We start from the raw sequence: 25,888 nt of genomic DNA on the forward strand, positions 1-25,888 counted from the left end.
TCAAGGGCATGGACCTTGGTTGCGGGCTCATCCCCAGTGGGGGGTGTGCAAGAGGCAGCTGGTCGATGATTCTCTCTCATCGACGTTTCTAACTCTATATTCCTCTCTCTCTCTTCCTCTCTTTAAAAAAAAAAAAATCAATAAAATATATTTTTAAAATAATAAGATAAAAATTTATTTTAAAATAATTTTGTTATCTATTTTTTAATAGCCAGTGCAGAAGTCCGAGGACAGTGAGTAAAAACTATGTCCTGTCCCACTCTAGTCCGCCGCCTCCTCCCCAGAAAATTAATGACTGCTACCGCTTTTCAGCGATTATTCAATCAGATGCGTGTGCACATATAATCCCTGGAGAGCCCAAGTACACGCATGAGATGGTGCCAGTGCTCCTTTGCCCTTGTTTTTGCCCCTCAGGGAGAGATGGCACAGAGTTGTTCCATGTCAGCATGTCAGACTCCGTGTCATCCTTTTCCATCGCAATTCATCTATTTATTTGTTAATATTTTACTAATTTTTTACAGAGAGGAAAGGAGAGGAATAGAGAGCTAGAAACATCAATGAGAGAGAAACACCGATCAGCTGCCTCCTGCACACTCCCTACTGGGGATGTGCCTGCAACCAAGGTCCATGCCCTTGACCGGAATCGAACCTGGGACCCTTCAGTCCGCAGGCCGACGCTCTATCCACTGAGCCACACTGTCTGTCTCTCTTTGCACACACACACACTTCCCTCTGTTAATATCTCGGCATCCGATTAGCAATCCCTCCCCCCCCACCCCAGTGTCACATCTTCTCCGGTCTTTGTCACGCCTGACATGATGACAGGCCCTCACCTTTCCGCCCGCCCGCAGGCTGCACCTGGGAGTTCGGAGCCATGGTCAACTACATCAAGAGGACATACCCCCTGACCCAGCTGGTGGTCGTGGGCTTCAGCCTGGGCGGCAACATCGTGTGCAAATACCTGGGGGAGACGCAGGCCAACCAAGACAAGGTGCTGTGCTGCGTGAGCGTGTGCCAGGGGTACAGCGCGCTGAGGTGAGCGCCCCCCCCCCCCGCCCCGGGCCCCCACCCCCGTCTCCCCTCAGCCCTTCCGTTAGCGCGTGTTTGCTGAGGGGCCCCCCTTGCACCTCACGCCGCTTCGCAACGACCCCGGGAGAGGCTGCAGGCCAAGCAGAGGTTTCTGGGCCGTTGCTTGCACATCATACACACAGGAGTGGCCCTGTCAGACCCTTCAGCCTGGGACAAGCGACTGTATTCGGACCAGATCTGTAGCTGAGCGAGCCAAAGCTCCTACCCAGCGGCCATTTCCCTGTGGAGTCTGTGGAAAGCCTTCCTCTGTTTGTCCTGCAGGAATTTTTGTACGCGGGACACACACACACACACACACACACACACACACACACACACAGAAGATGGTGGGCTAACCAGAGTTTGCCGGCTGGGCCTCACGACCCTAGATCTCAGTGGTCGGCAAACTCCTTAGTCCACAGAGCCAAATACCAACAGCACAACGATTGACGTTTCTTTGGAGAGCCGAAAACCGACTTCTCTAAGCCTGTGTTTTTCCAACGAACAAAATTGGCAGGCAGCCTTTTTTTTCATTTTGCGGCAGCAGCGCCATCTGCTGGTGGCAAGAGCACCTGGTCCGCACATTTGGCAAACTAAGGCGATGGATTTGAGGCCAAGAAGGTTTAGGAAGCTGAGTCAGGGGTCCTCAAACTTTTTAAAGTGGGGGCCAGATTACGGTCCCTCAGAGAGCTGGAGGGCCGGACTATATGAACTACTAATTCCTACTGTAACACCTCGGCTGCGCTCACTGCCCAAAAAACCTGGCAGGCTGGATCAGACTCCTCTGCGGGCCACATGTGGCCTGCGGGCCGTAGTTTGAAGACCCCTGGGTGGCTCCCAGAGGAGAGAGGGGGAGAAGGGGGGTGGGGGGGGTGGGGGAATGAGCAAAATGGTGGAGGGAATAAGTACCAGCATGCAATTATAAACAAGTAATCATAAAAAAAATAAAACAGCCAAAACCGGTTTGGCTCAGTGGTTGGCCTGCGGACTGAAAGGTCCCGGGTTCGATTCCGGTCAAGGGCATGTACATTGGTTGTGGGCATATCCCCAGTAGGGGGTGTGCAAGAGGCAGCTGATCGATGACTCTCTCTCATCGATGTTTCTAGCTCTCTATCTCTCTCCCTTCCTCTCTGTACAAAATCAATAAAATATATATTTTTTAAAATAAATAAATAAATAAAACAAGTAATCATGAGGATGCAAGCACAGGAAATATGGTCAGCACTGTCCTACCAGCTCTGTAGGGTGACTGACTTATTGCAGCATCGCACAGTAAGGTGTATAAATGTCAGGTAACTGCTGTACACCTGAATCTCGTATAATGTAGTATGTCAACTATACTTTGATTTACTAAATATATATATATTTTTATTGATTTCAGAGAGGAAAGGACGGAAAGAGAACATTAACGATGAGAGAATCATGGATGGGCTGCCTCCTGCACGCCCCACACTGGGGATCGAGCCCACACCTGGGCCTGTGCCCTGACCGGGAATCGAACCGTGACCTCCAGGTTCATAGATGGATGCTCAATCCCTGAGCCACGCCAGCCGGGCAGCTATACTGTAATTTTTTACAAAAAGATGTTTTAAAAATATGAAGCTAGGCCGAGAACCGGTGTGGCTCAGTGGATACAGCGTTGGCCTGTGGACTGAAAGGTCCCGGTTTCGATTCCTGTCAAGGGCATGTACCTTGGTTTCGGGCACATCCCCCCAGTGGGGGGGGTGCAGGAGGCAGCTGATCGATGATTCTCTCTCATCGATGTTTCTAACTCTCTATCCCTCTCCCTTCCTCTCTGTAAAAAAATCAATAAAATATATATATTTTTTTTAAAAAAAGAGAGGCAACAGAACACTAAGGCTAAGGTCCCAGGGCCCTACAGTGTGAGCGCCAGCAAAGCCCCCTCCCACCGCAGGGAGAGCCGCTCTCTGCAGGCACTCGTCAGTGGCAGGAGCCGCCCAGCCTGCTGCCCTGCCCCCTGCCCCCCCCCCCGCCCCCGTCTCCTCTCCAGCACGCACCCCATCCCCCTCCTGTGCTTCTTCCAGGGCCCAGGAGACCTTCATGCAGTGGGACCAGTGCCGCCGCTTCTACAACTTCCTCATGGCCGACAACATGAAGAAGATCATCCTCTCGCACAGGTGCGACCCCTCCCCTCGGGCGGGACGGGCCTGCCTCGGCTCCTTGGGGCGGCGCTGAGGGCCAGGCCTCCGGTTCTCCGGGGAACGTGACGCAGGAGGAGACGCAGGCGCTCTGCTGGCTGCCCTCGCCATTCCCAGTGAATCCGAGAGGAGGGACTGCGCCCACACCTTTCCTCCCCAAGCCCAGGCCGTCCAGGGGCGGCTGGTTCCTGCTCAGGAACCTCTCTCTCTCCCCGTAGGACGCTGCTCGGTCAGGCGCCCCCTGGTGGTCATTGCACATCATACTCCACTGGCTGATGGGTGCTTAGCCTTTTATATATATAGATTGAATTCAGAGGGGAAGGAAGAGATAGAAACGTCAATGATGATGCCTGGTGCCCGCCCCCCCCATGGTGTCAGATCTCCGTGCTCCCCGGCCCCTCCTGCTCAGAAGCCTCCAGGCAGTCAGCCCTGGCCGGTCCGAGCAGGCCCGGCATGCGGGAGCTCTCGGAATAAGAGTGGGACTCCTCTTTATGATTGTCTTCTTGGTTGCGGGCACTCCCCAGGAGGGGGCGTGCAGGAGGCAGCTGGTCGATGTCTCTAACTCTCTGTCCCAGCGTGCGAGGGATTCGCCTGGTGTCTCACCCGCGTGTCCTCCTGTTTGCCTCGTCCTCCCTCTAGACAAGCGCTGTTCGGGGACCACGTGAAGAAGCCCCAGACACTGGAGGACTCGGACCTGAGCCGCCTCCACATGGCCACATCCCTGATGCAGATCGACGACAACGTGATGCGGTGGGTCCGCGCACGCTCGGGAGCGGGGCCGGGCGGGCCAGCGGGTCACTCTGCCGCGAAGGCTGTTGTAAAGAAATTCTAGTACCTGCCTTGGGATCTCAGATTCTTAGTGCCTGGTGACATCCGGCTTTACGCTGCCTCGGAAGGTGTAACATCTGCCGATAGTCACCATCGATGACTCTTTTTTTTTTAATATATATATTTTTTTATTGATTTTTTTACAGAGAGGAAGAGAGAGGGATAGAGAGTTAGAAACATCCATGAGAGAGAAACATAGATCAGCTGCCTCTTGCACACCCCCTCCTGGGGATGTGCCCGCAACTAAGGCACATGCCCTTGACCGGAATCGAACCCGGGACCTTTCGGTCTGCAGGCCGACGCTCTATCCACTGAGCCACACCGGTTTCGGCCATCGATGACTCTTATTGAGTGATTTCTCTGGGCCGGTAGCGGGGCTGGGCCACACCTCAATGTCAGAGATGTCAGTCCCGTTAAGGAGGCCGTGTCCTTCGCTCCGTTTGCAGAGGAGAAGCTCAGAGAGGGCGAACCCTCTGCCTGAGGTCCCACAGCAGTGAGCGGAAGGGTCAGGATTGGCGCCCAGCGCCAAAGCCGGGGCTCTGAGCCCTAACTCCGGTGCCAGGCATACCCCACCGATGTGCCGGGCCGGTTCGCACGGAGCCGAGCGGGCGGGCAGTTCCCATCTGGTGACACGCGTTCTGTCCTTTTCCCGTGTGCGCGGCAGGAAGTTCCACGGCTACGCGTCCCTGAAGGAGTACTACGAGCAGGAGAGCTGCATGCGGTACCTGCACAGGGTGAGTGCAGCCCGGCTCCACCCGTCCTCCGCCCGCCTCCGCCCGCTGGGACGCGGCCTCCAGAGCCGGGCTCAGACCGTCCAGCGGTTAACGCGGTTAATTATTGAACTGAACTCTGGCCCTCTGCGACCCCGTCCCTCTGCCACCCCGTCCCTCTGCGACCCCGTCCCTCTGTGACCCCGTCCCTCTGTGACCCCGTCCCTCTGTGACCCCGTCCCTCTGTGATCCTGTCCCTCTGTGACCCCGTCCCTCTGCGACCCCGTCCCTCTGCCACCCCGTCCCTCTGCGACCCCGTCCCTCTGCGACCCCGTCCCTCTGCCACCCCGTCCCTCTGCGACCCGTCCCTCTGTGATCCTGTCCCTCTGTGACCCCTTCCCTCTGTGACCCCGTCCCTCTGTGACCCCGTCCCTCTGCCACCCTGTCCCTCTGCCACCCTGTCCCTCTGTGACCCCTTCCCTCTGTGACCCCGTCCCTCTGTGACCCTGTCCCTCTGTGACCCCGTCCCTCTGCCACCCTGTCCCTCTGCCACCCTGTCCCTCTGTGACCCCGTCCCTCTGTGACCCCGTCCCTCTGCCACCCTGTCCCTCTGCCACCCTGTCCCTCTGTGACCCCGTCCCTCTGTGACCCCGTCCCTCTGTGACCCTGTCCCTCTGTGACCCCGTCCCTCTGCGACCCCGTCCCTCTGTGACCCCGTCCCTCTGCGACCCGTCCCTCTGCGACCCCGTCCCTCTGTGACCCCGTCCCTCTGTGACCCCGTCCCTCTGCCACCCCGTCCCTCTGTGACCCCGTCCCTCTGCAGCCCTGTCCCTCTGTGACCCCGTCCCTCTGTGACCCTGTCCCTCTGTGACCCCGTCCCTCTGTGATCCTGTCCCTCTGCAGCCCTGTCCCTCTGTGACCCCGTCCCTCTGTGACCCTGTCCCTCTGTGACCCCTTCCCTCTGTGACCCCGTCCCTCTGTGACCCCGTCCCTCTGTGACCCTGTCCCTCTGCCACCCCGTCCCTCTGCTGTCCTGCCCCATTGCGACTTCCGTGTGCAGTCCCTGTGCTGTCCACTGGTGCAGGGCAGGACTGGCCCTTGTGGTTTAATTAGCGTGGTGCCTCGGGCTGAATTAAGAAGTCCTGCCGTGATCTGCTGATCACAGTAAAATAGTTGGTATATTTCTCTGTCAGAACAAGGAGGAATACGTGTGTTGACAAAGAGACTGGGTTTATACTAATGCAGTTAGAGCAGCTATAATGAACTCGATGCATATTAAATTAAGTTTGTGGCCAACATAGCCCCCACATTTCTTTAAAATTTTTATTGATTTCAGAGAGGAAAGGAGAGGAAGGGAGAGATAGAAACATCAATGATGATGCCCCTGCCTGGCTTGGCTCAGTGGATAGAGAGTCAGCCTGCAAACTGAAGGGTCCCAGGTTCGATTCCGGTCAAGGGCACAGGCCTGGGTTGCGGGCTCAATCCCCAGTAGGGGACATGCAGGAGGCAGCAGATCAATGATTCTCTCTCTCTCTTCCCCTCTCTCTCTCCTTCACCCTTCCTCTCTGAAATCAATAAAGAATTATATTTAAAAAATAAAATAAAATAAAAAAACATCAATGATGAGACAGAATCATTGATGGGCTGCCTCCTGCCCGCCCCCAACTGGGGACCAAGCCCACAACCTGGGCATGTGCCCTTGACCGGGAATTGGACCCGGGACCCTTGAGCTTGCAGGCTGGTGTTCTATCCACTGAGCCACACCGGCTAGAGGAGCCCCCATGTGTTTTTTTGCCTGAACCACCACCACCGGTCTCTCTCTCATTCTGTGTTTGCACAATGGCTCTCTTCACCCCAACGTGGGGGTCCATTTACCCCTGACAGTGAGCACCTGTTGGTGTGGCCCACCGCCCGCAGCTGAAGCAGGGGCTTGTGGGATGCCGTTTGGCCACCCCTCCTAGCTCAGCCTCACACCCAGGCTTCCGGTTTCTCCACCTGCACCATCCCAGTGCTGTGGAGCTGCCCAGAGCCAAGCCAGGGACCCCAGCTTAGCCCACGCAGGCATGCATGCCCTCCCAGCATGGCGGTCCAGGGGTGTCCGAGCACCCCATCTTCCCCCCCCCCCTCCCCAGCCTGCCAGGGCCGCAGTCACAGCAGCGGCTGGCCATCCGGGGACCAGGTGCCCCTCACCCACCTGTCCAGCACGCCGAGCAGGGACCAGGTCGGGCAGTGAACTTGAACCCGTGGATCAGTGGCGTCCACAGAATCAGAGCCATCACTTCATTCTCTCTCTCTCTCTCTCTCTCTCTCTCTCCTTGGTTCAGATCTATGTGCCCCTCATGCTGGTCAACGCGGCCGACGACCCCTTGGTCCACGAAAGCCTTCTGAGCATTCCAAAATCTCTCTCCGGTGAGTGTCTCTCCTGCCGGCCACTCTGTCCCCTTCGCCTGCTGTCCCTCCCGTGGCCACCCGTGCAGGAGGCAGGACCGTCCCTTACGAGCGGGGTCCCCTGTGGCTCCGAGCCTGTCGGCTCAGGGTTATGGCTCCAAGAAATCTGCGAGTTTGGCTTAAAGCGGTATTTACACTTCAGCCTTGACCCGAAAAGCAAGCGACAAATAAAAAAAATACCTCGCGTGACAGCCAGCCTCTCCATCTGCTTTGAGGATAAAAATATAAGCAGCTGGGAAAGCAGGCTGTGGCCGGGGGAGCGTTAGCCAGCGCAGGCGGGAGCGGAAGGAGAGATAACGGTCGCGGGAGGGGACCTGGGCGCTCCTAGGACCTCGTTTCCCTGCACGTCCTCTGTAAGGACCACATGTTACCTGGGAGAGAGAGGGGTACGCCTCTGGTTCTCTCGGGACCCCAAGCTGGAAGGGTAGACACTACGGCAGACAAGGACCCATGCCCGCCCTCCCGCCCGCAGAGAGCTCGGGGCACCACGCAGACAGGGGTCTTCAAACTACGGCCCGCGGGCCACATGCGGCCCGCAGAGGAGTCTGATCCGGCCCGCCAGGTTTTTTGGGCAGTGAGCGCAGCCGAGGTGTTACAGTAGGAATTAGTAGTTCATATAGTCCGGCCCTCCAGCTCTCTGAGGGACCGTGATCTGGCCCCCACTTTAAAAAGTTTGAGGACCCTTGACGCAGAGTGTGCCACGCGCGGGATCGGGTAAAGTCTCTCTCCTGTCACCCGCCCCCTCAGCCACGTGGGCAGCACACAGAGAAAGCAGCGTGTGTGCCTCCTTCCCTACACCCAGCCGTAGCTCTGCTGCTGTGGCACAGGAACGTATGCAATAGTGACCGCAGGGCCGAGGCCGGTGTGGCTCAGTGGATAGAGCGTCGGCCTGTGGACTGAAGGGTCCTTCCCGGGTTCGATTCCGGTCAAGGGCAAGTGCCTTGGTTGCGGGGACATCCCCAGTAGGGGGTGTGCAGGAGGCAGCTGGTCAATGATTCTCTGTCATCCATGTTTCTAACTCTCTCTCTTCCTCTCTGTAAAAAATCAATAAAATGTATTATTTTTTTTTTAAATAGTGACCCCAGGGACAGGGTACAGGGGGTCAGGCAAGAAAGGACCCCCAGGAAGTGTCGCCCACCCCGGGCAGCCAGCAGGGGGTGCTGTCTGCCCCCCCCCCCCCCGGGAAGACAGCTGCCCCGTAGCTGCCCACTTGCAACCAGCCTCACCCATCCATGCCGAGCAGGTGCCCCGCGAGCGTGGGCGTCTTTAATAAGGCGACCAGAGTCCCGATTTTTAACAACTTGTCGATTGTTTTAAGCACCACCGGCAGCTTTATGTTTCCGTCTTAGGAGATAAATGGCGTGAGAAGCCGTCGGCTCACTGAGCCGCCTTGTCCCCCAAGAATGACTGCAAATGCCGGGCTGGGACCCCTTCCCAGGACCCCTGCCCCCAGCAGCCTCGGCCCCGCCTGGAGCTCGGCCCTCACCGCCCGGCAGAGCAGCGCCTGCATTTTAAGGCGACATCCCAGGGTAGGGGTGTCGAACTCAATCAGAGAAGGGGCCAAAATCTAAAATCCAGCCTAAATCGCGGGCCGAATGGTTTACTGAACAGTCATAAACTGACAGTGTCATAAACTGACAGCGGGGTGCAGTGATGACAGCGCGGTGCGGGCCACACTGCAAGGCCTGGCGGGCTGGATTTGGCCCGCGGGCCTTGTGTTTGACACATGTGTCCCAGGGGTCCCGGTGCACAGAGCTGGGGCGTGCTTGGCTGTACAGGCGAGTCATGTGGGGGGCTTTAAGCAGCTGCAGTGTCTGGTTTCCCTCCCACCCACCCCCCACCCCAGCTGAGATCCTGATGGAACTGGTCTGGACGCTGCCCGGGGATCTTTCTTTTTAAATATATATTTTTTTATTGATTTCAGAGAGGAAGGGAGAGGGAAAGAGAGAGAGAGAGAGAGAGAGACATGATGAGAGAGAAACATTGACCAGCTGCCTCCTGCACACCCCCCACTGGGGATGTGCCCGCAACCAAGGTACATGCCCCTGACCGGAATCGAACCTGGGACCCTTCAGTCCACAGGCCGACGCTCTATCCACTGAGCCAAACCGGTTTCGGCCACAGTAATCTTTAAAAAAAAAAGAAAAAAGAAAAAAAAAAATATATATATATATATATATATATATATATATATATATATATATATTGATTTCAGAGAGGAAGGGAGAGGGAGAAAGAGATAGAAATGATGAGAGAGAATCATTCATCGATCAGCTGCCTCCTGCAGGCCCCCTACTGGGGATCGAGCCCACAACCCGGCATGTGCCCTTGACCGGAATCGAACCCGGGACCCTTCAGTCTGCAGGCCGACGCTCTATCCACTGAGCCACACCGGCTAGGGCGCTGCCCAGAGATCTCTCCGAACCCCTGCGTGCGACCCCCCCCCCCCCCCCCCCCCCCCGCAGCCGTGTTTGAGAACCGCTTAGATCTGCCAGGCTCTGCTCTGCTCCAGCCTGCTAGGCCCCACCTCCCCGCGGAGGTGGATGAGGCGGCGAGCGGCGGTCGGACGCCCTTGTAGGTGGCCTCTCCCCGCGAGGACAGGGCCTCACGGCCGCCCCTCTCCCCTGTAGAGAAGCGGGAGAACGTCATGTTCGTGCTGCCCCTGCACGGGGGCCACCTGGGCTTCTTCGAGGGCTCCATGCTGCTGCCCGAGCCGCTGACCTGGATGGACAAGCTGGTGGTGGAGTACGCCAACGCCATCTGCCAGTGGGAGCGCAGCAAGCTGCAGTGCGCCGACGCCGCCGCCGAGCAGGTGGAGGCCGGCCCGGAGTGAGCCCCGCCCCCCGGACCACGGCCCTCCAGCCGCCCCCCTCGAACTGGGATGTCCCTCCCCGGCTGTTCAGGTCTCCCCCTCCCTCCGCGACCTGGATCTGACCTCACCCCATCAGCGGGGGGCCACCCCCCGGGCGCTCCAGGCTATTTTTGTGCTGAGTTCCTTGTTTTTTCTCCATTGCAATGTTCTCCGTGGTGACAAGCGCCCAGGCAGCGTCTCTCTCTCTCTCTCGGCCTCCTGTCCGGGCTAACGATGACCCTGGGAAGGCCCCCTTGAACTTGACCTCCCTCGCCTGTGAAAGATTGCTTTTCAGCCAATCTCATCTAGTTTCCCTTACGAAAAAAAGGTGTCAGGACAGCAGCTTTGCTTTGCCGATCGAAAGGCCCTCCCCCAAGAACAATGAAGGGCGTCGGTTATTCGGTGGCGGCGGGATGTGCCCTTGCGTGGATCCTGAAAAGCACTCGCCAAGCCGAGCCCCCCACCCCCCCCCGCCCCCCCCCCGGAGGTGCAGGTCAGCTCCGAACCCGGGGCCCCTTAGGGCAGAGAAAACCGCCTCCATCACAAGCCAAGCTTCTCCGTCGCTCGCTCACCCGCTCCTAGGACAGCATCCGGGCCCCTTGCAGGTGCTGAGAGTGGCCGGGGGCACTTATTAAAAATTCAGCCTCCCAGGTCCCTCCCCGAGGAGAGGCCGAGCCCGCGGGCCTGGGAACGGGCCTGGGGATTTTAATTTTTGACAAGTGCCCCCGGTGATCCTCATCGCCAGGCAAGCTGGGGAAACCGGCCTTCCCATTAGAAACATCTCAGTAGCTCTTTTTATTTTTTAATATATTTTACTGATTTTTTTTTTTTTTTTTTTTTTTTTACAGAGAGGAAGAGAGAGGGACAGAGAGTTAGAAACATCCATCAGCTGCCTCCTGCACACCCCCCCCACCGGGGATGCGTCCGCAACCAAGGTACATGCCCTTAACTGGAATCGAACCCGGGACCCTTGAGTCTGCTGGCCGACGCTCTATCCACTGAGCCACACCGGTTTCGGCTCGGTAGCTCTTTTTATTAAAATCCGTAGTTGGGGGTGTCTCCCAGCTCCCAGGCCCCCCCATCCCCCTCTCCCCCCACCCCCGTGACCACTCCCGACTCTGCTTCTCACCGGCTAGATGACCCTGGGAAGGCCCCCTTGAACTTGACCTCCCTCGCCTGTGAAATGGGGCCCTTGAACCAGGTAGATTGCCGGCTGAGATCGCTCCCCGCCCTGAAGTTCAATGACAAACTCGCTTTCCCCTGAGGTTTTGAGAGACCTGCCCTCCGGGGGGTGGGGGGGACCCGGGAGCCGCCCTCCGGTCTAACCACACAGACGTCATCATTTGCCTTCTTCTGTCGGTTTGTCTGTCTGCTCCTCGCGTCCCATAAAGCCGTCCGCGGGGCCTTGTCTTACGACGCGCTCGCTTGTAATCTTGTCTTTTAACCCAGGTCTCTCCCCAACTCTGGCTTTTGAGACCAAACATTCAAAAGCTGGACCTGAGGTGGGAGCGAGATGCTTCCCAACCCGAGGAGGTGTTTTCTGCAAGCGGATTCTTAGCTCCCTGGTTCATAGAGGCCTCTCCTCGCGGGTCTTCCCCGGCGAAATGGTCACTCTTACGTTTCAAGTACTTTTCCTCCAATCCTGTGGTACCCGAATGCCCAGAAACCCTGCACTTTGCAAAACCCGCAGTCGCTGTCCGGAGCGAAATGGAAACTCTGAGAGGCATGGCCCGGATGCTTCAAAACGTGCCCCGAGTCATCCCCCGCTTGGCTCCGGGGCGGACGGGGGGAGGAGGAGGAGTGGTCCATGTGGGTGTGGAAGGGGCGCAGGGGGTCCCCCGGGGGCTCGGAGGCCGACCCCTGTGGCCGCAGGTGGACACAGTGTGAGGATCGCGCCCCCCGTGACTGTGGCAGGAGCTGTCTGTGAGCTGGAGAAACTATTTGCTGACAATCGCTAGATCGAACTAACGAGTAACATCCAGAACAGCCACTGTCTCGAAAGATGACGGTGCCTGTGGTCCGGACTCTGCTGCGGTTTGTCCATCCCCCCCAAGTTGTTCTTTTTCTACTGCGTTTCCTTCTCGCGTTGTTTCAGCTCAGATTGGCACCTTACCCCCGCCCCCCGTCCGAAAGCCTGCCCTTGTCCCCTGTCACTTCCCCGCCCCCCCGACAGCCACAGCTGCGATCCAGAAGATTCTCAGTCCTACCCCCACCACCCCCTTCGTCTCTTAAGACTTCCTGTGACACGCAGTGACTTCATGGGTTCCTGCGATCCTCCATCTCCTTGTCGTTTGCCCGGGTCCCCTCTCTCCACCTGCTCTGAGGCAGTAGCGGCCAGCTCCAGCTCCATCCGGAAAGAGGAAAGACAGTGTCGTAGGGGACGGAAGTCCTTAGAGCCCGGTCTGCATGGCAGTCCGGTCCAGGTGCCCCCCCTGGAGGAAAGGAGAGGGAGCAGGCAGGGCTCCGGGCACCTCCTGTGTTGCCACCCGACCGGAATTCACCCCCCCGGGGGCCGCGCGGGCGGCGGCCCAGCTGAGCTCTTTGCAGTGTGTGACTCTGAATGGCTCTCACACGGAGGCCACTGAGGGCCTTTGTCCAGCGCCAGGCGCTCGGGCTCGGAAACGAGGGGGTGGCTGTGGCCGCCTCAACAGGGACCGTCTTGTTTGCCCTGAATGGGCGCGCAGGGCATTGAACGGCCAGAGGGGCGAGCTCGCCTGGTAAACAAGGGAGCGGCGTTCTGTATGTGGGTCAGCTTCCTCCTCCCTCCCTCCCTCCCACTCCCCCTCGCTTTTCTTCCGAGGCCATTCATTCCCGGGGGGCCCTGGGAAAAATCATTCATTTCTTCCGGCTGTTCAGGCTTGAACTTGAGCTTTTGAACGTTCTATTCTGAAATCAGATGAAGGATGTAGTAAGTCGCAAAGACCCAGACAGTTCAATCGCAGGAATAACACGTTAAAAGCCAAGGGGGGGGGGGGGGTCCCCACGTTCCTTCTGGTTGAACCCCCTGTTTTCCTCCCAAACAATTTGAAGACGCTGCTGAGTAACCGATTCTTGGGAAATGGTGTCAGGTCTCCTTGATGCACTTCTGTTAGAGGGTGTTTTAACAGCCTTGAAGAAAACCCCTTGCCCTGGCCGGTGCGGCTCAGTGGATAGCGCGTCGGCCTGCGGACGGAGGGTCCCGGGTTCGATTCTGGTGAAGGCCGCGCACCTCGGTGGCAGGCTCCTGGCTTTGGTCAGGGGGCAGGCGGGAGGCAACCATTGATGTGTCTCTCTCACATCGATGTTTCTCTCTCTCTCTCTCTCTCTCTCTCTCTCTCTCACTCTCTCTGAAAATCAATGGGGGAAAAAACATCCATAAACAAAAAACATAACCATCACTTCTCTGCTGTGAGTTTGCACCAGGGCCTCCAGGGCGGCCTGGAGAGAAGGCTGTTTGTGGTCACGGTCATTGTCAGCTCTCAGCGGCGTGGTGGGGGGCCTGTGACAGACCCCAGGAGGGGAAACGTGCCTGGAAGGGGAAGCGGGGTGCAGGGGATCTGGGTTCTTGCCCCACCTCTCCCTCATTCTCACTGGATGGGGGGCCGCTTCACCGCCCAGTAACCCCAGACCACGCATGTCAAACTCGAGGCCAGCGGGCCACACGCCTCGAGGGGGCGTGCAATCCCGCGGGCTGCGAGTTTGACACCCTTGTCCGACCTAGACCGTCTCTCTGAAACCACTCATCGACGCACAAGTCATCTTCCCGAACGAACGAACGCTCCTGCAGCTCTTGCTTTGGAATCCGTTGAGTCAGGGCCCCTGGCTCTCGCCCTGCGGGGCCGGGGGAGGGAGCTGCTGCGTCAGGCTTTGCGGGAGACGACCTTGACCTTGCCTCTGCCCGCGTCTGTCTTCGGCTTCTCTTCGGCGTCTCCATCCTCATCTCAGCGTCTCGCTGTCCCCGGGGGCTTGGCCGCGTGGCCGGGGCAGGTGCGGCGCGGGCCGGAGGCAGGTGCCCCGTCTCTCTGTGCGGCTCTGGGGCAGGGCGCTGAGCATTCTGCCAGCTCCCGCTTTCATCCTCAAACCGCCGGCCTCTTCATCCAAGCCCGGATGAGGGCGCGCTTTGTCGCCTGTGCCTCGCGGGTCATTCATTCCGCCGGTTCCCGGCGGGGACAATGCGTGTGTTCTTGCTTGTGTGTGTGTGCCCGGCAGGCAGGTGTCCGGGATGTGAGGGGCCCTTCTCTCTGGCCTGGAGGTAAAAACCGAGATCCCTGACACCCCACGTCGAGTCCCGAGTTGCTAAGAAGCATTTGCCCGCGGCACCCGCTCCCCACATCGTCTGGAACCCCTTTCTCTGACCAGAAAGCCTTAACTTGAATATCCTCTCCCCGCCCCCCCCCCCCACGTCCCCCAGGATCGTGGCATCGCCATTCAAATCCTTCCGGTTTGAAGCGAGGCCACAATCAAACCCAGAGCAGTTCCCCGCGGGGGGTCTGGGGGGGGGCCTGTACGCACCTCCTTACGTCAGGCGCCCCACCCCTCGGCGATCGGGGGCCCAGGACCTGCCAAATGCCCCCTCCGACGCCTGCCTTCCTTCCTCCGTGGCCTCTGGTTCGGAGCCACCGGCTCCTTGGATGCTTCAGAGGCCGTGACAAGGGGCCCGGAGTGGGGGGGACGGTCAGAGGCACCCCCTCTTCCCCGAGCAGGATCGCTTTTGCCAAACTGTATCCGAGGCTGAGGGAAGGGGGAGTGGCCCCTGCCGGCAGCAGGACCGGGATGCTCCTCCAAAACAAAAGCAGCCCCGAGCCGAGCTCGCCAGCCATTCTCCGCTTCCAGACAGCGGCCAGCGGCCCCTTCCCGTCCCCCCCTTTTCTGAGCTGTTTTTCCGGGCGCCTGTGTGGGTGTCTAATAAATAAGAGGACATTCACTTCTTTATTTTTTTTTTATATTTTTATTGATTTTTTTTTTTTTTTACAGAGAGGAAGGGAGAGGGATAGTTAGAAACATCGATGAGAGAGAAGCATCCATCAGCTGCCTCCTGCACACCCCCCACTGGGGATGTGCCCCCAACCAAGGTACGTGCCCTCGACCGGAATCGAACCCGGGGCCTTTCAGTCCGCAGGCCGGGGCTCTATCCACTGAGCCACACCGGTTTCGGCCGATGAAGCCTTTTTACTAACTCGACTCCTCTGTCCATCAGTAAGGAAATCCATATCCTCCGGTCTCCCCCTCCCGGTCCCCCATCCGCCAAGAAATCTACTATTTTGCCATAAGCCGGGGACCTGCAGAAATTACCCTCCTCCCTTGGGCATTCTTCTCCCAGACCACCCGCGTCGAGCAGCCCCCAGCCGGGGGGCGTGGGCGGCCAGGCTTCCTTCCCCGGATGTAGAGTTAGGTCCCGGATGTAGAGTTAGATCCCATTAGGTTTTTCCCTTCGGCCTCTGCCCCGTTAGTTCCCCTGAAGCACAACCCCCACCCCCCACCCCCACCCCCGAGCCCGCCACCCCTCCACCCCAGCTCCAGGCGAGCTGCCCCCCCCCCCCCCCAATGCCTCAGGAAGACCTGGCACTGTACCGAGCACCCACTCCTGCCACTGCAGCGGCCTTAGCGACACCCCCGGGGCGGGAGGGGCTGGGGGCCCCCCCCCCGGCCCGCTCAGACTCCCGCCAGCCCCCCACATCCCACCCCCCCGCAGATCTGCTTCCAGGTTGATTTTTTGAGAACCATCACATCCACATTCCCGATTTCTCGTTCTGTGTGTCATTTCGTTCGGATTTTCCTGAAACCTAACGTCGCTGCCCTAAAAACCATGTTTTTTTTTTTTGTTTTGTTTTTTGAGTTTGTGTCTAAAAAACCTCCGTGCTGCCGGGTCTGGGGGTCTGGGGAGAGTGGGGGGGGGGGTGTGGACACACTGGGGACCCTCCGGCACCGAGGCGTTTAACATCTGCAACTAGCAATGCAATTTTTTCTAAATAACCAGGATATTGACTTTTATTAAGAAACCAGACTAAAACCCCCGTGTCCTGGACCGGGTTTTTCACGTTCTCCTGTTGCGTTGGGTCCTCTTTTGATTATTCCGTGTGGTGGTGGTGGTGAACAAAGATCATGACAAGCGAAAACTGTAATTTTGTTATCTTTTGATTCAATGGACTTTCTTTACTTAAAAAAAAAATTAAAAATTAAAAGACTAAAAACGTGGTGAGGCTGCGAGTTTTCTGTGTGGTGGGGGGTTTTATATTTATTGGTTTATTTATGCATTTTAATATATTTTATTGATTTTTTTTTTTTTACAGAGAGGAAGGGAGAGAGACAGAGAGCCAGAAACCTCGATGAGAGAGAAACATCGACCAGCTGCCTCTTGCACACCCCCTACCGGGGATGTGCCGGCAACCAAGGTCCATGCCCTTGACCGGAATCGAACCCGGGACCTATCAGTCCGCAGACCGACGCTCTATCCACTGAGCCACACCGGCTTCGGCTGGGGGGTTTTATATTTAAAAGGGTTCTCTGCTGTGCCTTCACCAAAGTGTGAGTTTGTTTTTGTTTTTTTTTTGTTTTTTTTTAATATATTTTATTGATTTTGTACAGAGAGTAAGGGAGAGAGATAGAGAGTTAGAAACATCGATGAGAGAGTCATCGATCAGCTGCCTCTTGGCACACCCCCCACTGGGGATGTGCCCGCAACCAAGGTACATGCCCTTGACCGGAATCGAACCCGGCACCTTTCAGTCCCCAAGCCGACGCTCTATCTATTGAGCCAAACCGGTTTCGGCCAAAGTGTGAGTTTGAAGGATAATGGGCCAAACACCAAGTTCTCGTGATGACTGGCTTTTAAAAAAAAATGTATTTTTATTGATTTCAGAGAGGGAGGGAGAGATAGAAACATCAGGGATGAGAGAGAATCATGGATCGGCTGCCTCCTGCACTCCCCACACTGGGGGCCGAGCCTGCAACCCAGGCGTGTGCCCTCACCAGGAATCGAACCCTGACCTCCTGGTTCCTAGGTCAATGCTCAACCACTGAGCCACACAGGCCGGGCCCCGCCTCCCCTCTCACCATTACGATGATGGCGGCCACTTGTAGGAACCCAGCGTGTAGGCAGCTGGGTTTTTGTGAGGCTGAGCATTTCAGATCTAACATTCACATTCACGGGCTTGGGCCGAAGCCGGTTTGGCTCAGTGGGTAGAGCGTCGGTCTGCGGACTGAAGGGTCCCAGGTTCGATTCCAGTCGGGGGCATGTACCTTGGTTGCAGGCACATCCCCGGTAGGGGGTGTGCAAGAGGCAGCTGGTCGATGTTTCTCTCTCATCGACGTTTCTAGCTCTCTATCTCTCTCCCTTCCTCTCTGTAAAATAAATAAATAAATAAATAAATCAACAAAAAGTAAATTAAAAAAATAAAAATAACATTCACGGGCTTGGGACACAGTCTCGCAAAGGCCTGGCCCCACTCACCCACCTCTTTCCTGCTCAGTTTGTCTCTGAGCGGGGCGGGGCAGTACCAGGGCATGGCCAGCAGGGGGCAGTGCCGGGCCACAGTCGGCAAACTCACTTGTCAGCACCTGCCTGCCTTGGCTCCAGATGTAGGAAATCCCTCAGGATGAGGGCATAGAGTAGATCCCCAACTTTTGCTGGAGAGAAACCCCCACAGACAGGGGGAGGGGGACACAGCTGGCTGTCGCTGTTGTGGGGAGCAGGCCACCCCAAGATGGAGCTGCTGCAAGCCTGCCCCCAGCCTGGAATTGCACGTGGGAAGCCCTCACTGCCTGCTGGCTGCCGAGCTTCCGGTGCCCCCAGATCCCTCTGGCTTCTATCCCCCTCCCTGTCTGTTTTCACGGCTCTGGGTAGCAAATCTCTCTTGCAAAGGAAATCATTAAGAGTCTTGGAAACTACCCTACACGAGCCCTTTTCCTGCAGCTTCAAAGACAGTGAGAATGTAATTGTTCAAGTCATCATCATCATCTTTTTTTATTTTTATTTTTTATTTTTTTATATATATTTTATTGATTTTTTTTTTTTTTACAAAGAGGAAGAGAGAGAAGGAGAGTTAGAAACATCGATGAGAGAGAAACATCGATCAGCCGCCTCCTGCACAGCCCCTACTGGGGATGTGCCCGCAACCAAGGTCCATGCCCTTGACCGGAATCGAACCTGGGACCCTTCAGTCCATAGGCCGACGCTCTATCCACTGAGCCACACTGGTTTCGGCTCATCATCATTTTTTAAAACAAGATATTTATTTATTATTATTATTATTTAATCCTCACCCAAGGATATTTTCCCATTGACTTTTAGGGAGAGGGGAAGAGGGAGGGAGAGGCGGAGAGAAACATCGATGTGAGAGAAACACATCGATGGGCTGCCTCCTGCACGCAGCCTGACCAGGGCCCGGGTCGAGGGGGGGAGCCTGCCACTGAGGTCCACGCCCTTGACTGGAATCGAACCGGGGACCCTTCGATCTGCAGGCTGGCACTCTATCCACTGAGCCACACCGGCTAGGGCCCCAACTCCTCTTGTTCAAGCGAATTCCACCGGTTTGTCACCCCCGGAAGAGGGTGATGCTCGGGGGGGGGGGGGCGGGTCAGGGGAACCCCAGCCCCCGCAGGCAGCCCTTTCCCAGCTGCCGGGCCTGGGGCACGGGGAGAGGCCCAGGGGTGCTAACAGGGCCGGAGGGAGGGATGGTCGGAGGGAGGGATGCCCTCAGAAGGCCGTGGTCTCGGCGTGGGCCCGGGGGCCGAACAGCTGCTCGGCCACCACCTTGCCGTCGTACTTGGGCAGCGTGCCCCCGAAGTCGGCGGGCAGGATGTCCCTGTCAACCTCCTGGAAGAAGCCAGACAGGTCCTCTCCGTGGACAAAGACCTGCAGGGAAGCGGGGACAGAGCTGGGCTGGGTTCCCACCAAAAGTCACCAAACCAGCCGAAACCGGTGTGGCTCAGTGGATAGAGCGTCGGCCTGCGGACTGAAGGGTCTCAGGTTCGATTCCGGTCAAGGGCATGTACCTTGGTTGCGGGCAGATCCCCAGTGGGGGGTGTGCAGGAGGCAGCTGGTCAATGTTTCTCTCTCATCGACATTTCTAGCTCTCTATCCCTCTCTTCTCCTCTCTGTAAAAAAAAAAAAAAAAAAAAAAAAAAAATCAATAAAATATATTTTTTTTAAAGTCACCAAACTGCCCTAGCCAGTTTGGCTCAGTGGATAGAGCGTCCACCTGTGGATGGAAGGGTTCCAGGTTCATTTCCAGTCAAAGGCACATGCCCAGGTTGTGTGCTCGATCTCCAGTGGGGGACCTGCAGGAGGCAGCTGATCAATGAATTGCTCTCCTCAATGAATTGCTCTTCTCATTGATTCTGACTCATTGCTAGCTTGATCCCCCAGCCCTAGCCAGAGGAGACAACCAATCGATGTATCTCTCTCACATTGATGGATGTTTCTCTCCCTCCCTCTCTCTCTCTCTCTCTCTCTCTCTCTCTCTCTCTCTCTCTGTTTCTCCTTCTCCCATCCACTCTCTCTAAAAATCAATGGGAAAATATCCTGGGGTGAGGATTAACAACAACAACATAAGAATCCCCATTCTCTCACCACTCATCAGCCAATCACTGTGCAGCGCCCCTGCTCGCCCCGCCCCTGCGCGGCCAGCCGCCTGCCACTCACCCTCTGGAGCAGCTTGCTCTTGAGGAAGGGCCTCACGGCGTTGTAGGTGGTGGTGAAGTACCAGGGCTGGTGGATGAAGTGGATGGCCTTGAACCTGGCTGGGAAGGAGTCCTGTGGGGGACAGAGAGCGCCCCATCCCTGAGGACCCAATGGCCTGAGGTTCCCACTCACACACCCCCCCTTCCCCGCCTCTCCCTCCCCAAGGCACGGGGACAGGCCCCTGAAGGTTCCAGGGGAACCTGGAGAAGTCACGCAAATCTCTCAGCCTTGTTTTCCAGGTTTTAAAATGAAGCATGGGCGCCCTCACTGGTGTGGCTCAGTGGATAGAGCATCCGCCTGCGGACTGAAAGGTCCCAGGTTCGATTCCGGTCAAGGGCATGTACCTTGGTTGCGGGCACATCCCCAGTAGGGGTTGTGCAAGAGGCAGCTGATGGATGTTTCTCTCTCATCGATGTTTCTAACTCTCTATCCCTCTCCTTTCTGTAAAAAATCAATAAGATATATATTAAAAAAATAATAAATAAATAAATAAAAATTAAAAAATGTGAAGACCAAAACCGGTGTGGCTCAGTGGATAGAGTGTCGGCCTGCAGACTGAAGGGTCCCAGGTTCGATTCCGGTCAGGGGCATGGACCTTGGTTGCGGGCACATCCCCAGTAGGGGGCGTGCAGGAGGCAGCTGATCGATGATTCTCTCTCACCGATGTTTCTAACTCTCTATCCCTCTCTCTTCCTCGCTGTAAAAAAATCAATAAAAATATATATATATATATTTAAAATAAAATAAGAATAAATAAATAAATGTGAAGAAAATGAGGCAGGAAGCAGCGAGCGGATGCGCTCTCTGGGTAGATGAGCTAATAACGGCTGTGACTCCCTGGCCCACTGTCGATCACCATGCAGCAGTGCGTGCGGTTGGCCTTGCAAATCTTTCTGGAACATTCTCAGCGCCCTGCCGGCAGCACCGTTGAACCAGGACTCCGGGCCCGGCCGCCCCGCCTCGGGCCCCACCTGGAGCATGTCCACCATCTTCCTGAGGTCGGCGGCCCGCAGCCCCGCCGCCTGCTGCAGCGTGAAGCCCCGGAAGTTCTCCACGATACAGAAGCCGTTGATCTGCGTCTCCTCGTTCTCCAGCAGCTTCTCCAGGAGGAAGCAGTAGGCCTGCAGGATCTGGGCACAGAGGGCACAGGCTGCCGGCCCCGCCCGCGGGCACCGGGGCCTGGCGGGAGAGCTGCAGGCGGGTGCACCCCGATCGGAGGTCACTGGCCACCGGCTTACAGCGGGGGCATGCCCCCCTCTGGGAGGGGGTCCCAGGAAATAACGGTGAGTGTCCCAGCCATGGTTAATGCCAGAGTGCTTATCCCTGTCCCTTTATTTTTATTTATTTTTAATATATTTTTATTGATTTTTTTATAGAGAGGAAGGGAGAGGGATAGAGAGTTAGAAACGTCGATGAGAGAGAATCATCGATCAGCTGCCTCTTGCACGGCCCCTTCTGAGAATGTGCCCGCAACCAAGGTCCATGCCCTTGACCGGAATCGAACCTGGGACCTTTCAGTCTGCAGGCCGACGCTCTACCCACTGAGCCACACCGGTTTCTGCTATCCCTGTCCCTTTGGTTTTTTTTTTTTTTGGTTTTTTTTAAATATATTTTATTGATTTTTCACAGAGAGGAAGAGAGAGGGATAGAGAGTTAGAAACATCGATGAGAGAGAATCATCGATCAGCTGCCTCTTGCACGCCCCCTTCTGAGGATGTGCCCGCAACCAAGGTCCATGCCCTTGACCGGAATCGAACCTGGGACCTTTCAGTCTGCAGGCTGACGCTCTACCCACTGAGCCACACCGGTTTCGGCTATCCCCGTCCCTTTAAACTTCACTGTATTTGCCAAGGCTTTTTATTTATTTATTTTTTTTAAATTGCCGAAGCCGGTGTGGCTCAGTGGTAGAGCGTCGTCCTGCGGACTGAAAGGTCCCGGGTTCAATTCCGGTCAAGGGCATGTACCTTGGTTGCGGGCACATCCCCAGTAGGGTGTGTGCAGGAGGCAGAACTACTGGGTTTCCAGCTGCCCTGGCCACTCTAGGGGTTCTCCCCCAGCTGGACAGGGCCTGGGGGCCTTGGCTGCCTGCCTCCCCGACCCCCACTTCGCCTGGGGAGGGAGGCGGAGCCAGGACTGAGAGTCCCGCAGAGGCCAGGGCTGGGGGAGGGACCCAGGGCTGGGGGAGGGACCCAGGGCTGGGGGAGGGATCCAGGGCTGGGGGAGGGATCCAGGGCTGGGGGAGGGACCCAGGGCTGGGGGAGGGACCCCAGGGCTGGGGGAGGGACCCCAGGGCTGGGGGAGGGACCCAGGGACCCAGGGCTGGGGGAGGGACCCAGGGCTGGGGGAGGGATCCAGGGCTGGGGGAGGGACCCAGGGCTGGAGGAGGGACCCAGGGCTGGGGGAGGGACCCAGGGCTGGGGGAGGGACCCAGGGCTGGGGGAGGGACCCAGGGCTGGGGGAGGGACCCCAGGGCTGGGGGAGGGACCCCAGGGCTGGGGGAGGGACTCCAGGGCTGGGGGAGGGACCCAGGGCTGGAGGAGGGACCCAGGGCTGGAGGAGGGATCCAGGGCTGGGGGAGGGACCCAGAGCTGGGGGCGGGACCCCAGCCCAGCCCAGCCCAGCCCAGCGTTCGCGAGGGGCCCGCTGACCTCATCGAAGGTGATTTCCTCGCAGTCCCAGTTCTCGATGTTGAAGAGCAGGACCACCCGGCCGTGCCTGTCCCGGCGGGAGAGGACGCCGGGGTAGCCGGCCTCGATGGTGCAGCGCAGCGCCTGCAGGGACAGGCTGTCGAAGAGCTCGGGGTGCTGCAGCCGGAAGTGCACGTAGCCTGGTGCAGGGAGGACGGAGGGGTCCCTCAGGGAGCCAGCCCGTCCCGGGGGAGAGGGGATCCCCAGGCCTGCGTGGGACTGAGCCGGACACCCCCTCTCTGCGATCATTACCTCCTCTGTCCCATGGGCAGGGGTACAGGTGTCTCAGCTGGGCACAGGGTGAGCTGAGTGGGGGCGGGGAGAAGATAAACTCAAACCCCAAGCCTTAGCTGGTGTGGCTCAATGGATAGAGCGTCAGCCTGCGGACTGAGGGGTCCCGGGTTTGATTCTGGTCAAGGGCATGGACCTTGGCTGCAGGCACATCCCCAGTGGGGGGCGTGCAGGAGGCAACTAGCTGATCGATGTTTCTCTCTCATGGATGTTTCTGACTCTCTATCCCTCTTCCTTCCTCTCTGTAAAAAAAAAAAAAAAAATCAATAAAATAAAATAAATTTTAAAAAACTGCTGTTAGAATTCTCTGCTATTGTTAGGTAGTCCCTCAACCTGAAAACCCTGACATTATAAACTCTATCACTTTCGGACAGTCTGTTCTTCTGTAAAAATGACTTCATGTTTCCGTTTCAAATCATAGAAAAAAGATAAACGTAACGGTCCGACCTTGCAAGCTAGCCATGCAACGTAAGAGACTAAAATAGACCGATACTGCCGGAACCGATTTAGGCTCTAGGAATCTGGTCCTGTCCCAATCATTCATTCATTCATTCATTCATTCATTCATTCATTGTCACAGCTCAGCCGGATCGCCCAGGCCTGCGTGGGACATTTTAGGGGTAAAGACGGGGAGGCTCAAGGCCACGGTGGGCAGGGAGTGAGAGGGAGAAGCACAGGGGTCAGTGAGGGTCACCCCCGCCCTCACACCCTCCTCTCCTCGCCCCCGCTGCCCACACGGGCCTCACCTCGGAGCAGCTGGTAGGCGCGGCCCACGTCGAACTTCCTGGCGCGGATGAAGCGCAGGAAGAAGGCGCGGTCCCTGCCCCGCAGCTGCTCGGCCACGGCCGCGGCCAGCGCCTGCCCCGAGGCCGCCTGCTGCAGCACCAGCTCCTGCAGCGCCCGCACCGCCTCCTCCCGCGTCTCCTCCCTCTCGTTCAGCTCGTCCTTGGCCTGGAACAGAGTCCGGCGGGGGCAGGAGGTCACCACGGGGAGGTGCTGTGCGGGGCGGGACACACGCACACCGGGTGAGACGACCCTCGCTGCTCCATCCGCAGGACAACTGGTTGTATTTGGGGAAACTGGGTTCAACTGCTCATCCTGGCTTCCTGGGGGACAGGATGAAGCCCAAGGTCTGACTGTCTCTCATCCTCACAGCCTGCCCTTCGGGAGCCCCTGTGAGCACTCTGCCCAGTCCTTTAAGTCCATTGTGTTTTTCACCTACGAACCAGGAGATCAGGGTTCGATTCCCGGTCAGGGCACATGCCCTGGTTTGCAGGCTCCCATCCCCAGTGTGGGGCGTGCAGGAGGCAGCCGCTTTGTGATTCTCTCTCATCATCCATGTGTGTGTCTCTCTCTCCTTCTCTCTATCCTCTCTGAAATCAATAAAAATATTTTTTAATATATTTTTTTAGTTTTTTTTTTTTTTTACAGAGAGGAAGGGAGAGGGATAGAGAATCAGAAACATCGATGAGAGAGAAACATCGATCAGCTGCCTCCTGCATATAACCCCTACTGGAGATGTGCCCGCAACCAAGGTACATGCCCTTGACCGGAATCAAATGTGGGACCCTTCAGTCTGCAGGCCGACGCTCTATCCACTGAGCCATACCAATTAGGGCAATAAAAATATTTTTTTAAAAATGCAACGTCCCTGCTGAAACCGGTGTGGCTCAGTGGATAGAGCATCGGCCTGCGGACTGAAGGGTCCCACATTCGATTCCGGTCAAGGGCACGTACCTTGGTTGTGGGCACATCCCCAGGTGGGGGCGTGCAGGAGGCAGCTGGTCGGTGTTTCTCTCTCATCGACTTTTCTAGCTCTCTATCCCTCTCCCTTCCTCTCTGTAAAAAATCAATAAAATATATATTTTTTTTTAAAAAAAATGCAATGTCCCTAATATCAGAGAGTCTAGGACGATCCCTGGCCGGAGGCCCCGGGTCTCAGGGAGCCCCGTGGGTGCTGTAGACCTGGATAGGCGGGCTGATGTCTGGCCAGGCCTGACCGCCAGGAGGGCCCCTAGCACAGGCCAGCCCATGCGGTTCAGACAACCCGGAGAGCTGGGGCAGCCAGGAGGCCATCCCCCTTGTTGCCTCCCTCACCTGCCCCTCTTCCCCCACCCCCCGCCCCCGGGGCCACCCCACCTTCTGCAAGGTGTGCGGGGGCAGCTGGCTGCACTGCCCAAAGACGGGCCCGTGGTCCTGGGTGGTAAGCCGCTCCAGCTGGGCACGCAGCTGCCGTTCCTCTTCAGGGACCTCCCTGAAGGTGCCCTCCTGCGCGGGAAAAGGCGGTGGCAGGTTCCCATCAGCCTGGGCGGGCCCAGGCCATGCCCACAGCCCTTGGCGGCTGGCTGGTCAGCCGCCTCGCTGTGGGCAGCGTCCAGGGCCGCAGAGAGGTTGCAGGGGACAATGCTCATGGCGGACCAGGTGTGCAGAAGCAGGGAGGGAGGGGGCAGGGCAGCGGGGAAGGTGGTGGAGGGGGACCCCAGGGTGCAGGGGGACTCACCCCCGCGGACATGCTGCCTCCAGGAGCCTGAGTCCCGGGCCTCTGTGTCCCGGCCCCTGCCCTGCGAGAGGAGGTCAGGAGGGCAGCAGCGGATGGAGGAATGACAGATCTGGTCTCAGGACCCCGGATCTCAAACGTTCCCAAGCCTCGCAGTCACCTGGGGCATTTGCTGCTGTTCCGCTGAAAGGCATTGTTTAAAATATACATATTTTATTGATTTTTTTTTACAGAGAGGAAGGGAGAGGGATAGAGAGTTAGAAACATCGATCAGCTGCCTCCTGCACACCCCCCACTGGGGATGTGCCCACAACCAAGGTACATGCCCTTGACTGGAATTGAACCTGGGACCTTTCAGTCCGCAGGCCGACGTTCTATCCACTGAGCCAAACAGGTCAGGGCTGAAATGCATAGTTTAAATACACATGCACATTTCTTTCTTTTTAAATATATTTTATTGAATTTTTTACAGAGAGGAAGAGGGAGGGATAGAGAGTTAGAAACATCAATGAGAGAGAAGCATCGACCAGCTGCCTCCTGCACACCCCACACTGGGGATGTGCCCGCAACCAAGGTCCATGCCCTTGACCGGAATCGAACCCGGGGCCCTTCAGTCCGCAGGCTGATGCTCTATCCACTGAGCCAAACAGGCCAGGGCTGAAATGCATTGTTTTAAATTCACATGCAC

At 57.2% G+C, this 25,888-nt stretch overlaps 2 protein-coding genes across 3 annotated transcripts in view; one reads left to right on the plus strand and one right to left on the minus strand.

The window, feature by feature from the left end:
• Positions 1-16,238, plus strand: part of ABHD2 (abhydrolase domain containing 2, acylglycerol lipase) — a 54,847-nt gene extending 38,609 nt beyond the window's left edge. For both annotated transcript variants that reach the window (XM_084869233.1, XM_084869234.1), the window contains 6 exons: positions 852-1,035; positions 3,114-3,206; positions 3,867-3,977; positions 4,720-4,789; positions 7,090-7,174; positions 9,844-16,238. In XM_084869233.1, the coding sequence (XP_084725359.1) occupies positions 852-1,035; positions 3,114-3,206; positions 3,867-3,977; positions 4,720-4,789; positions 7,090-7,174; positions 9,844-10,046 (746 nt within the window). In that variant the 3' untranslated portion in view covers positions 10,047-16,238. The remainder of the gene's footprint in view (positions 1-851; positions 1,036-3,113; positions 3,207-3,866; positions 3,978-4,719; positions 4,790-7,089; positions 7,175-9,843) is intronic.
• Positions 16,239-18,734: 2,496 nt separating this feature from the next.
• On the minus strand, positions 18,735-25,215 carry RLBP1 (retinaldehyde binding protein 1; the record flags this gene model as incomplete). The annotated part of the gene is made up of 7 exons (XM_084868985.1): positions 18,735-18,897; positions 19,687-19,797; positions 20,697-20,855; positions 22,374-22,552; positions 23,450-23,654; positions 24,843-24,971; positions 25,204-25,215. The coding sequence occupies 7 exons, from the start codon at positions 25,213-25,215 to the stop codon at positions 18,739-18,741; spliced, it is 954 nt and encodes a 317-aa protein (XP_084725111.1). The 3' UTR covers positions 18,735-18,738.
• Positions 25,216-25,888: the final 673 nt, after the last annotated feature.

Source organism: Pipistrellus hanaki, assembly GCF_964339955.1.
Source record: "Pipistrellus hanaki genome assembly, chromosome: 21".
In the NCBI taxonomy this organism is placed as follows: Eukaryota; Metazoa; Chordata; class Mammalia; order Chiroptera; family Vespertilionidae; genus Pipistrellus; species Pipistrellus hanaki.